Here is a 13,796-nt window from a genome sequence, read left to right as displayed (position 1 = left end):
TGACTTTTTAAAATCATTATCTTTTTAATGTATCTTATAATACCTCTATGTTGTTGTCTGATTAGACATAGCATTTTGTACATACTAGAACTATGTCCATTATTTTAAGTGACTTTGAAAGCAACAGACTAGGATTAATGATACAGTAAAACTTCCATCAAGATTTTAAAGGGAAGATACACAAATTCAAGAAATTACTGGGTTCAAAAAGCTCACAAAAGCAGTTGATAGGCTCTGAAATTTAAAGTCAAGTTTTTGAAATGGATAAGTGGAGTTACGAGGGGGTTTCTGTCTCACTCCTTCTCTTTCCTAAAAGATATCCTAGAAAACAGAAGTACAGATTAGCAAAGCATATTCAAAGAGCTAAACAATTTTTCAGTATCCAATGCTGGAAGCAGATCATACTCAGTGACAAGCCAAGAATAACCTCAATGCCTTGCTGTTGGAACCTGTTTAACAACCTGAGCTTCAGACAAATCAGCTTCTGGATTTCGGGCACAACATGGGCCAAATACTGCCAACAGTTAAAATGCTTTCTGAGACATGATAGCTGCATTCACTCTGAGAAATAAGAGCTTCTGAGAGCTTTGGAAAGACTTTGGGGGAAAGCAGTGCCCTGGATACAGCTATCTTCATTGATACAAAATGCATCTCTCTCATTAGAGCAGCACTTCAAATTACCCTGCATTTTTCATTTGCATAACCACATATTTACTAAGTTCATGGCATAGTTATTCACCCTTTTGAATATAAATTTGTCATCTGTTTGGTTTTATCCTTATCTTCCATTTTATACCACAGGGTTCGCTTTCACTATAGAAATTAATAAATTTGCTGATAAAAATTCAAAGACCAACTTCTAATCAAATTCCATAATTCTTCTACTTGAGTGACTACTTCCTCATCACAGAGAATGAGGAGGAAGAAGGAAGAAACAATAAAGGCCTCAAACTCCTGAGCATGTTAAATCAGCTTCCCAGACTGCTAAAGGAGTCTGGTGTCACCATGCATTTGGGCACACAGGCATTCTTCTGGGCACAGACCAAGCAAAAAGCAATGCTAATATATCCACCATCAACTTCATCCTTGCTTCTTTAAAGGTACAAAATCCTCCATTCAAAAATACCCTACTCCAAAATCCAAAGTCCTTTGACCACCCCCCTTGCTGGGCAAGGGTGACCCATGCAGGTCCCAGAGAAGGACAGGCGAGTGCAGCCCCATCCTCAGGAGCTGTTTCCCTTTCACTGGTAATGGAGAGAACTAAGCAAGTATGACCATTTCATGCCATCCAAGAAAGCCAAGAAAATGAAGGGACAGCTAAAACTGGGGGCTTTGTAGCAGAGTCACAGGGGAAGCAGGAGACCAGGACTTTAAACCCCATCAAATTGATTTTGTATCAGTTAAAAACCATGATGTCACAACAATGAGTAAATAAAGCCCACGATCACAAGCAGAATTTCAATAGACCAGGTTAGAGAAGTACCTCACATCTAATTATTTATTTAGACTCTGCAAAAGTGATTACATTCAAATGTTGGGGATGTATCTTACACTAACAAATAAAAGACATCAAGAATTTTCAGAATATTACAACACAGAACACAAACTGACAAGAACTGAAAACCAAAACTGCACCACAATGAACAACCTCCAAATGTCTTTTTCTCTCCCTGAGGCTAAAACAGCTGCAATGGGAGGATAAGGTATGAGCACAGTACAGCATCTTTCCAGAGGAAGTGGCTTAAGCTCTTATGTTTTCAGTGCATTACTTCTGAATATGCTCATTAAAGTTTTTTTAACAACGACTTCAAAATATTTTATGTTTTTTCCCCTCCTTCTGGCCATGAACATGTATAAGTAGTTCTTTTTAACAGGAGAACTGTCAGAGTTATGAAAATATTTGGCAGGCTTTCACAGAGGTAAACAATCTTTTTCATAGCAGAAAAACAGAACAAACACTGGGATATTTACGGAATCACAGCTTCACTTTGAAGGGATCTCAGGATCTTTATCTGGCCCAATCTTCACTCAAAGCAGAGACTACTCTATATTTTATTTATCAGCAAATTTCTAGGCCTGACTAGTCAGTCCAATTGCAAGTTTCAAGGATTCTAACATTACTTCTTCAAGCATTAAACAAATAAGAGCAACTATAATATTTATTCAAGAGGTTAATCCTGTATATTTTTACTAAAAAAATTAACAGTACTTAAAAGCTATTATGTCTATCTAATGCATCCCTTCCCGTTGTATAATGACTCATTAGAAAAAGTACAGGCTCTGTCTTCCACATCATGTACATTTGCAAAAAGAAAGTGAAAATCCCAGCCTACATTCTCCTATTCATTGTTTACTCCAAATTAACAAGCAAAAAACAGGTAACAATAAACAGACTTCAAAGGAAGTGCCAGTTTATCATCTTTGAAACAGCTGGCAACAGATACAAATTAATCTAACAAAATTACAGTGTCCGAGGATAACAAATTTTCCTTTTTTCATTTTTTTTTATTTTTGCTTTTTTTTATAGATTTCTGTAGTATTTCAGGTTAAATGACATTCTGACTAATGATGAATTTCACCTGATGGTAAGCCAAACAAATCTAATCTCATGTTTTTAAATAATACTGACATCTCAGCATTGTTCCACAGATCCTTCTTTGTCATATTATCCAGAGAAACAAATGCAAATAAGTTTTAACTCCTCTCAGTATCAACCTTAAGAACTCAAAGTCTTACACTTAAGAGTTAGCTTGCTTGTTTTTACCTGGCTTTTAATGATTAATACAAACATCACTTAGAGCAGAGAGACAGTGAAGTTGAAAAATGCCATGTTTTTCTTACAGACTGCACTATTAAATGTACATTCTGTATGTAAGGAAGGCATTCCTTCATCTCATTTATGGATTATTAGCAGCCAAAAAACCTAGAAAGCTGTTACAGACTAGAATTTGATATGCTACCTAGAGTTAAGGTTTTAAATTATTTAATCCTTTAGATACAATTCCTTAACCATTAAATACCTATTCCTTATTTCATTTGACAACTTACTAGAGCTATAAATTGATATTCCTTAACTACGCTATTCCCCTCCAGAGCCAGGCAGGAGAATGCAAAGTACATTTTTTAATATTTCACTATTTCATTAAAATATCCCATATTTAAAGTTGCCGGAGGTTCATCGCTTGCAAAATAACTTAATAAGAACCAGATCTCATTTAGTGTTTCCATTTTCATGCTTTAATGCTAGAAATTATACAGAGCCCTGTAAAACACGAAAATGAAAGCAGACAGAAAACACCATTCATAAATAAGAGATTACGTGAAATCATGCATATATAAATAATTGCTATTTCTGACTAGCAAGTAAGCAGAAAACATGCAGACACAATGACTTGAACAAGTGGCACATTACCTGGGTGGAGCTGGCAGCGACAGAAATGCAGTCAATGAATCCATGTCTCCGAGTGAAAAATGCCACTATCTGCTGCCACCGGGAAGGCTCATTCCGTAACTCATCTGTTGAGCCTTTCTTTGCCCACTGCTTCTGTTTGGGGCCTACAGAGCTGTGGCTTGAGCCAGTGTTGCCTCGACTGGCACGAGAATAGAGGAGTGTGTTATTTCCGAAAATGTAATTCATCTCTGCAGCTCTGCAGGTGGTTGCCAGGCAGTCTTAATTCCCTACCAGCTGCTGAGTGGTGAATGAGCAGGAAAAAAAAAAATGCAGATAGAATTACAGCAGCATCATTTACTAACCAGGAAAACAAAATTCTTGCTGGCTGATGGTATTTTTCTTCCAAGGCTTTCCACCCTTTACATTCCCTCTCTATCTCTGATTACAATAATGAGTATAATCTGGAGCAATTTGGAGGAAAAAAAGAAATTAAAAAAAAAAAGGAAAGCAAAGGTTTTCCTTATTTTTCCTTTTCGGAACCCACAGAATGAAAATCTTGCTTTCTCTTCCTAGCTGACAACAGATATTTAAGGGAAACTGGGTAGCAGGTACTGTACAACGTTCTAAATTCACAGCTATGAGGATGGTGGTGGATGATAACAGCTACTGGGTGGAGAAAGCACGGATCAAAAATAACCAAGTTTCAATCACTGCCTGTAGAAAGATCCAATAGCATCTTTTCACTTCCTTGCTTGCATAAATTATGAACCTGAAGCAAACAAAACAGGGAGCACACAGCATAACTGCACTTGTTCACTGATTCTGTCTTTCTGAAAACATTCCACAGAGCAAAAGACTTTAACACCATGTTCAAAGCAAGTATTTAAGAACGGACTGTTCACTGGTTTCTTCTTGGTTTTCCTCCTTCTTTAGTGCATAAAGTAACTATAGAGGGAGGGAATTACAGTCATTTTGTGTTGGGTATCAAAGGATGTCTAGTGAGGTTGTTCAGCTGTGGGTTCGGTTTTCTTAATCGGCATGAAGATTAGAGAAACTGAGATAAAACACTGCAAGTGCACACTCTGTTGTTCTTACTCTGTAAATAACGTGTCTTGTTTGTAACCCCTATTTCCAAATTTCTGTGACTACTATTATGAAAACAATAAATATACATATTTATTGAGACCCAACATTATTTCTCAAAAGTACAAGAGTACTTCAAAAATGAAAAATTCAGTAACAACTTTTCAGTAAGATTATTTTGCTTTCCCAAGCACATGACAAGTATTACTGCTAGAGCTGTGCATTTTCTCTGCTCTCTTCACAGTAAAAGAGAATTCAGAATAATTATCTAAACGATTACATGGAATTCAAGTTACCTTACAGAACTCACTATTCAAATTTTTATAGCCAACTATTTAAAAAAAAATCCTCCAGCTCACATCAGAGAGAGGACTAATGAAATCAGTGAGGTGTCAAGGCTTTCAGTACAAGCTCGCCTCTGGAAAGTCAACACAAAGTTATCAAAACTATTTGTGGCATATTTCTATCATCATAATCACTGCACCAGGGCAAACATTTTAAAAAAGCAGCAAACTCTCCACATGATGAACAAAGGCAGAAAAATTCCTTAAAACGCTGCCACAACTTACAACCTCAAAATTCTAATTCTGTCTGATGTGCATTTTAGTGCAGATTACCAAATTCCTCAACATACTTTTTGGGGTGCAATATAATCTTCTGCTTAACAAATTCTTACTGACAGCTGCCCTATTCTGTGTAACAGTTTTTTCCTAAGAGCTTATATTACAAGCAGAAATTATAAGTACATTAATTGAAATGTGCCATAGTAAGATCAATGCACCATTTACTTCTAGTCACTAGTACAGCTCAATAACAAACCACATGCCAATATTCTGAGCACACCTTTCAGACAGACTTTATTAATATTTATAAAATACAATGGCTTATCAGTGCAAGTCAGATGAAACTCAGTCTGACTCGTGCAGTGTCCTCAAAGCTACGAACATAAGATAGATAATGGAGGTAAAGAAATGCCTGAGACACAGTAGGTACAATGATCCTTTCAAAGGGACAAGCTTTTTATAATGAAAATTCTTTTCACAGGAAGACTGCAGCCCTACTTGAGCCCTACCTTCTTCCAGACACAAAGAAAATACCTAGTCTGAAAAGTGCCATGAATTTATTACTGGAGGAATTGATTAATCCCTGGCTATGATTGAAGATGTTTGGAACAAGCTACAAATTACATGCTTTGAGTTCCACGTCTTTTTATAAAGAGTCAAGGTGAAAATACTTTATCTTTTTCTACTGTGGCCTTGAATGTCAACACTGCTGTACATTTTATTAAATATCTTAGAGCACAAGAATTAGTGTAACTTTCAAAAAAACTTCAAGAACTCATTTCTCTCTTTCTCCATAGGCTCCAAACAGAGAGTCACATGGAAGAATATTGTTTAAAATTCAAGGCAGTACCACAATACACGGACAAGCAATGTACCAAGTACATATTTTTCTTGCTATTTTATCAGCCTGTTTGAAGATAGGAGAGTTTTGCTGTGTTTTAAGGCAGTTTCTTTCAAGGATGATTCCCACCCAGCCACTGATTAACCACAGCATCACTGACAAAAGATTTTAGAAATCAGCACTTCAGGAAAGCATCATATGCACGAAAAAAACTTCCTGAAAATGAAGCAATGATGCTTTAATTTCAATGGAGATAGAAATCCAGAAAAGTACTTAGGGAAGAGGTTATGCAATCCTGCTGGTGATGCAAGACAGCAATCTGTGTCACCTACACTCCATATGGATGGGAACGATAGCGAGCAAGATTTGCTGACGCCTAAGCAGATACGGTTACAGTTATTTGTAGAAGGATCCTGCAGGGATGAGACAAACCCTGATTTTTACAATTCACAGAGCAACCTGAAGATAAAGGCAAGGCATAGCTCTAGAGATGGTACAATATCAGGATAACACAAAGGAGTCCAGATTGGAAGACTGGTCACTTGTACAGTTGGAAAAAAAGGAGGCAGAAAAAACAAGGGCTCATTTTAATCAAAGAACATTTCAACAGAGGGTCAAACACCTACAGGGAAAAACTGGACAAAGTTCTATTTGGACAGAAAAGAGAATATCCAGAAAAAGGAGAATCATCAACACAGATGCAGCAGCTGGAATTGCATCTCTGAGTGGCCACCTTCAGAGTTAAGAGGTACAACAAGGAGGCTCATCAGGGAACCTCAGGAAGTCCTAAAAGGAGCAGAGAGCTTCCATTATCCCTTTTTCATATTCTGGATATTGAACTGATGGTGATAAAATTAAAGACAAAGCAAACAAAAAAATGCCACATGCTAAAACTAAACAAACAAAAAATTCCAACTATTTACTGCAAGGCAGGAACTGAGAATTTGAAGATTTGGAAGGGAAAAAAAAAAAAAAAATCAAACACATGAAGAATCCCACCCCAAAACAAAACATCACATAGTAAAGATTTCTACATCAGTACACGTATCTTTGTACAACTTGATAACTTTACTGCGAAATTCACCTGCATTTCTAGTGGCTGCAGAGTAACATTATTTGTTCTCTGGCCAATTAACAAGATACAGTAATTACGGCGGTTACCAAATGTAAAAATCAACATCAAATACTTGGACCAGAATTCCTCTGGCTTTGTATCTAAGTGAATTCATATTAATCAGCTTGCTGGGACAAGCTAAAACATGACCTAATGCCATATTTTAATCTCTAAGTAGAATACATACCTACAAATTAAAAAGGCACAGTAACAAAAACAATTTGTAAACAGAAACAGCAGTTATATCTCAATTACCCTTTCTAAACAAAAACCAACAACCCCCTTGAAGCACTTGAAAAGTGTCTTATATTAGTTTTACTACCATCCAGCTAAACAGAATATCAGCTAAAATATGCATGGACCCTAAGGAATAAACTGATAGACTTAACAGAGAAAACTCAAGAATCACCTTAAAAATGGCAGAGACTTATTTTCAGTATCATTTAGGTTTTGACCAAAAAAGTAGAGACAAAAGCAATGTACAGAACTCAATTTAAATACCCAAACTTAACTCTGGAGTCATGGGAGTAAAACCAACACTGAAAATGTAGATACAAGCTCATGTTTATTTCTTACATTTTTCAGAATTCTAGGTTTAATAAACTTGCACTGGCATAGCAAATTTAAGTCCCATTAACAAGCATTTGCAATATTCTAAGCCAAAGCCCAAGAGTTCAGGACTCAAATACTGTGGAAAAGAATTGTTAACCCTTTTTGCTAAGATACTCTAGACAGGCTATCTTAGCTTTTAGTTGAGACAGAACTGAAGGATAGTTCTTGATCAAGTGTGATTCACACAGTCAATAAAAAGTACATATTTTACTGCTGAAACTAACTTATAAGTAAACACCAGCACGATTGTTCTATAACAATACATTTTAGTATAAATATTTAATATAAAATATTATTACCTTATTATTCATACTCAGACAACCTACCACTCTGTGCAGATTAAACTGCCTGGTCTTCCGCACCCTGTTCATGAATCTCCTGCCCATCTTTTTAGCACGCCAGACTGATAAAAACATCTTGTGTTTAATGCCAGTTCCCTCAGGTTTGCTTCAGTCATCAAAATGAACCCAACTGCACCAAGAGCTCAGGGAAAATCTCAGGCGAAAACAGTATAACCAGTTATTAAGACGACTTGACGTTGATTACTGTATCTTAGGTTGTTCTAATGTTTGGATTAATCCACAGTCCATCTGTTACAGTTTTTCTTTCTTGTCTCTGTTGACAAGAATTTGTTGAGCAGATCCATATGGAGGAAGGGGCAGATTTGGTCAACTGCTTTTTACTATAAGACACAAACTGACACCTTTGCATATATTTGCACATTCTTCAATTACAGGAAGTTTAAAAGTAGTAACCTATCAAGAACTCGGGCAATGCATTTTAATTAAGGACTGCAAAACAACTCCTCTCAAGTGTGACCACCAAAATACGATACCAGTCTAAAAATGGGTATGCCTGAGGGTACATTCGAGCTTTTTGCTATAATTCCCAGTATTCGAGGTATGTTCCTGACACCAGAAGCATTGCCTTTCTGCTGAAGATGACAAAGCTTTACAAAGTTCTCAATTTAGAAAAAAGTAACAGATTGCAACCTTCTCACAGTCATAACCCATCTTGCAAATTACATGTCAACTGATCTTTAATTTCTAAATGGAAACAGCATCTTCATCTCCAGGGTAATCTCACCTACCTGCTCAGACTGAAGCAGGACAAGAAAATGTACCAGGGCAAAGAGGAAGTTAAAATTACTTTGACTGTTGGCTGACCTTGACCCTGCACAGTTCAAATCATAAAGACCATTGGTCTTTCTCAGAGCAGAAAAACTCTCCTAAAGAACAGAGAAGGCTATTTTAACAGAAGCTCCACAAGCTCTAAAAGACTTCTGAGGAAGCTCTTGAGGGAATAAAGGGGATTGTAGGGAAGACATCGCAGGAAATAAAAAGAAGGGAACCTATTAAGCTCACCAGCACAAGATTCAGGTTTAAGAGGAAATTGTCCTGCTTTGAAGGAAGCATGTGTGAATATGCACATTTATATAACAGCTATTTCCATACAGATTAATGGGAGGGAACTAAATAAAGGTGCTTGTTTGCAGTTGAAGAAACAGGGCAGAATAGACAAGCAATGTATGCTGGAATACCTTTATTGGTGTAGCCAGAAACCAAAACACTATCAGCAGGTGAAAGATTATTCTAAAAGTCAGAGGCTGACTGCAGATCGTGTGTTTATGGGTTATAAGATGACTATCATCTGCTAATTTATATTTCTGAATATAACTTTTAACTTCTGGAATAACCATTTCCCTAGTCACTTCCATCATTTTAGAGACTCGATGTTACTGGTTGTAGTTTCATTGGTACCTCCTGACTCAGCTCTGTTCCAAGCTGAGGGGTCAGACCAGTTCTTCCTTTATTGTACAGTAGCTGCCCTTTGCCTGTGACCACTCAGTCTTCTAGAAGGCATTTCTAAATTTGCCTTCTTAATCAAGATAACAAATGGTGCAGATTTCTGGAGTGATAAGATAATGCAGTTTTATGCCCATTTGCTTCTCTAGATAATCCTTGTATTCCATTTGCCTTTTGGACTGTAAATTGAATACTGAGATCATTGTTCCATTGATCTGTTATAATCCTGAGCTCTCATTCCGTCAAGATGATGCAATGAGAACACAAGTTCTTCCAAGATCCTTCTGGTAACCTCCACCCATCATGATTGCCAATCTTCTTTCTTTACTTTTATTTTCCTTTTGTTGGTGGTTTGGTTTTGGTGGGGCATTTTTGTTGGTTTGGGCTTTTTTTAACGATTAAATCCCAAAATTATTTTTTTCTTATTTTTGAGAGCTTACATTCTCTGTAAAAATTTTGAGGAAGCCTATTGTGTGCACCTAAGAAAACTAGAAACCTACATCAACATGATCTTTATGCACATGCTTTAAGGGATTTATGCAGCACAAATTCTCTTTACAATGCATTCATTGCTTTCTCTTCTCTAATTTCTTCTCATGCTCATGGATTCTGCACTTTAGAACAGTTTCACTGTGTTTTGCCAGTACAGAAATGAGAGTGAGTTCCAATTTCTCCTCTCCCTTCTGGGAGCTATTTTAAGAAGAAGTACCACCTTGCCACATTTCATTCCTGTGATACCACAGTCAGGATAAGTAGACTGTTATACAGCACTGTGGCACTAATAGATAAGCAGTTTCAAATCAGGGTTAATTTAAAACCATTAAGCTTAAATACCAATCAGTCCTGGAAATACTTTTGCAAAGATGACTAAACACGAAAAAACCAAGGATACACTGAGTGAGCAGAAGACATTTATTCACTGAGTAAAAAACTACAGTGCATGTGGCCAGCTGCACTACTGCAGTGGGATTACAAAGCCTGTTTGGAGAAGGTTTGGGTACCACTGACACACTGGTAGAAGCTTTTTTGAAACGATGTGTCCACGACACTGAGGATGGGATATGGGGCACAGAAACACAAAACTCTGCTTCTAAGCAAGAGGAAAGGTAAGGCTTCCTGTTTTTACAAATTATTACATGTTTCCTTCAGAGCTTCTGTATTACCAGTGAAACAAGAGCCCAAAATATCAACATACAATACACAAGCATAATACTGAAATATATGGAAGCCCCAACCAGGATCTACAGTTAAATACTGAATTGCCGTGTTGCATGATAAATATGTTTTCCCTTTCATGAATAAATTGCTATAAATGAAGATTACTGATTTTTTTTGGTCTTATTACACCATGATCCATTATTTTATAGCCTTGTAATAATCTGTTATTCAACGCTTTTTTTTTCCTTGAAAGAAAACTCCAGCTTCCACTCCACAGTTTAAAAAAAATTGCTTGGTATTATATCATATCTGTGGCAGAATTCACTTGATTGGAGCTTTTTAATAAAAGGAAATGTTAAATCCAAGCCCCTCACTCTGAAGGTGTGATACTGCAGCTAAATTCAGTGTTACATTGAACTAAACCCTTTTGTAGCATCGCCATCTTGTGGCCAACCTGCAGAGAAACGTGTTGCCTCAAGTCCATGACAGTCAGTCCAACGGGATCCCACTTCGTTGCAGAACTCAAGGAACCTCGCATTGTAACCACGAGTTCCTACCAAGAATTTGGAAACCTCATACTAAAGAAATTATGGTACCAGCTGTCTACCTACCTGAAAATATTCTTTAAAATGTTTGGGACAGAATATCTCTGAAGGATCTGAAGTTTGACCATTTTCCCTATCTCTTCATGATTCTCTACCATTAAACATGAAAAAGAAAAAAAGAGCTGTTTTACAGCATTAATTAGGGTTCCACTTGACACAGTATTAAATAGGGAACATAGGACATGAAATCTCCTGGGTCATGTTTACTTCTTTGTTACTTGAGACACAGGAAGTAAACATTTCTTCTTAAACTGACAAAGCTCCACTCCAACAAGACTAAACCTGTAAGTCTTATTTAAACTTTGAATCAGTACAGCAGGTATCACTTATTTCATGCCAATTATAAACATGTAATATTTTAACCCAATCTGAATCTGAGGCAGCCCATTCCTCTGTCAAGAAGATAAACCACCTTGTGTTACTACGGCACTTATTGTGGAACCTTTGATAAAGAGTACTTACATGTTCATCCTCTAGAAATTTGGGATACACATTTGTCTTTTTGGTCATTGAAAGCTGCTCTTTGAAAAGAGCATCCACCGGTCCAAGCAAGTTATAAAAGCTGCTTTAAGTCCTACAGTATTTGAAAGTTTCTCTCAAGAATAAAATGCAAACTAGTCAGAACCAGGCATCTCCCTTCCCTTCTATTCTTTTATGTTATTGCTCCAGACTGCAGAGGACTTGCTATAACAGAAGGTATTCCTCAAAATCTGATTGTACTGCCCTCTGCAGCACTACTTAAAAAGCAACATATGATCATAAAACCACTGACTTCTTCAAACTACTGATGCTGTATTTGAAATTTCAAGTGCATTTAACATTTACATTTAAAACAAAAAACAAACTCCTCTTATTATTTTATTCTTGTAATGAAACAAAATGTCCTCTATTACATTTAGTTTCCTTAAGCAATGAACTATTGAACAAAGCTGATCAAAACCTTGTGTATCAGCCTAGAGCTGGTCCTTGCATAGCTCATTAAGCCAACCTACCCAATAAATCACACACGGCAGTCCTAATTCAGAGCTATTGTTGCTAGATTATCTTCAGCACAAGCTATGCCAAAACTACAAACATTTTGCAGATCATCAGGTCAAAAGAAGAGCAGAGCAGCAATGCTAATAATGCAGTAGCAACCTTGGACTTTTCCTGACATGCTCAAGTTTTAACAGCATTTTTTCCAGTAACTTCAGCAAACCATCTCCTGTCTGAAAAGAAACTGTGACCTCAAAGGCATTTTGCTCTTAAAGGTCCCATAAAGTCTTCCAGGGTCTGTGAAACTACAGATGCACCCCTCACTCCAAATACCTTAAGACTTCAGACTGATTATAAATAATGCATTCAAAGTAAATTTCTTCAGGAGAAAAGCAAGCCAGCAGTCAATTAGCATCAGAATTCATAATTCCACAAAATGCTGGTAAACAACTGAAACCTAGAGCATTCACCCCCATTTTCAGATGAACAAAGCCCAGAAAAATTTCAGTTTACCATACATTGCTATGACATTAATAGAGAGTAGTCACCTGAAACTAATCCGATATATGCTATAAAGGGTAACACAAGCTGCACAGTATTTCCCTTATCCACAGTCTTTCTAATCAAGTGATTATTTCCCAGCACTTATTAATTTGAGAAAGATAATAGCAATCTTCCTCAGAGACCAAAGATACACAGTACTCTGAGAAGGTATTTTGTAAATATACTTACACATTGCTTAACTATCTCCAAAATAGTTTTCTTTCTTCCAGACCATTTTACAGCTCACCTCTTGGCCTTTTTGATCCCTTTATGCTTTCTGAAAGGCAGGACTAACTGCTCTGGGAATTAGGAAAAGCTTGTGAATAAAGCAAGTCAACCTTAAACCCTCAGAGTAAGATAATTGTTTTTTTATTTCTAATGGTTGCACACAAAATGTGTTGCATTACTTTCTGAATATCAATAAATTCAGGGAATTACACACATGAAAGTGTGTTACTCTGTGTCTACCTTCATAAGCAAGAAAAGATCGAAGTCCTGTCCATTCTCAAAAATGAAAGCTTTGCCACATTAGCATTCTTAGAATACTCTTCAGAGGTCAGTCTAGACCACTTCAAAATGGCTATTTATAAGGCCTAAAGAATTCAGATTGTGTAGCTGAAGACTATGGAAAAATACAGAGTTTATTATGGAGTTACAAGGAAAAAGAACTGTGTTCAATATCATCATATACTTTTTTAAAATCTTGGAAAACCCGGAAAACAAGTAGTAAAAACACTCACTATAGCTGGTTCTTCTACAGAAACCTTACAGGTCTGTTATAAAGAGCTATATATTCAATAAAATTTTTCTTCATAATTTACAGAAAAAGGAAATATAACTAGGTTTAAAACAACTTTTTTCTTAAAATATCATAGAATCATACAAGTCACAGAATGACCTGAGGTGCAAGAGACATTGAAGATGATATAGTTCCAAACTCCCTGCCATGGGCTTGGACACAACTAGGTCAGGTGGCTCAAAGCCCCACCCAACCTGGCCTTCAATGCTTCCAGGGCTGGGGCATCCACAGCTCCTCTGGGCAACCTGTTCCAGTCTCATCACTCTCACAATAAAGAATTTCTTCCTCTTACCTAATCTAAATCTAT

At 36.8% G+C, this 13,796-nt stretch overlaps 1 protein-coding gene across 32 annotated transcripts in view; it reads right to left on the bottom strand.

The window, feature by feature from the left end:
* Positions 1-13,796, bottom strand: part of DLG1 (discs large MAGUK scaffold protein 1) — a 143,523-nt gene that overhangs the window by 75,115 nt on the left and 54,612 nt on the right. For 3 of the 32 annotated variants that reach the window (XM_032698446.1, XM_032698442.1, XM_032698443.1), the window contains exon 1: positions 3,413-4,026. The exons of 27 other annotated variants lie outside the window; for them this stretch is intronic. In XM_032698446.1, coding sequence (XP_032554337.1) covers positions 3,413-3,637 — 225 coding nt within the window. In that variant the 5' untranslated portion in view covers positions 3,638-4,026. Of the gene's footprint in view, positions 1-3,412; positions 4,028-13,796 lie in introns of those variants that run through there. 2 more of the 32 variants (XM_032698445.1, XM_032698444.1) reach the window with 2 other exon arrangements.

Source organism: Chiroxiphia lanceolata, chromosome 10 (genome assembly GCF_009829145.1).
Source record: "Chiroxiphia lanceolata isolate bChiLan1 chromosome 10, bChiLan1.pri, whole genome shotgun sequence".
Classification (NCBI taxonomy): domain Eukaryota; kingdom Metazoa; phylum Chordata; class Aves; order Passeriformes; family Pipridae; genus Chiroxiphia; species Chiroxiphia lanceolata.
The sequence above is the reverse complement of the archived record's forward strand: the minus strand, read 5'-3'. Positions and strand labels throughout refer to the sequence as shown.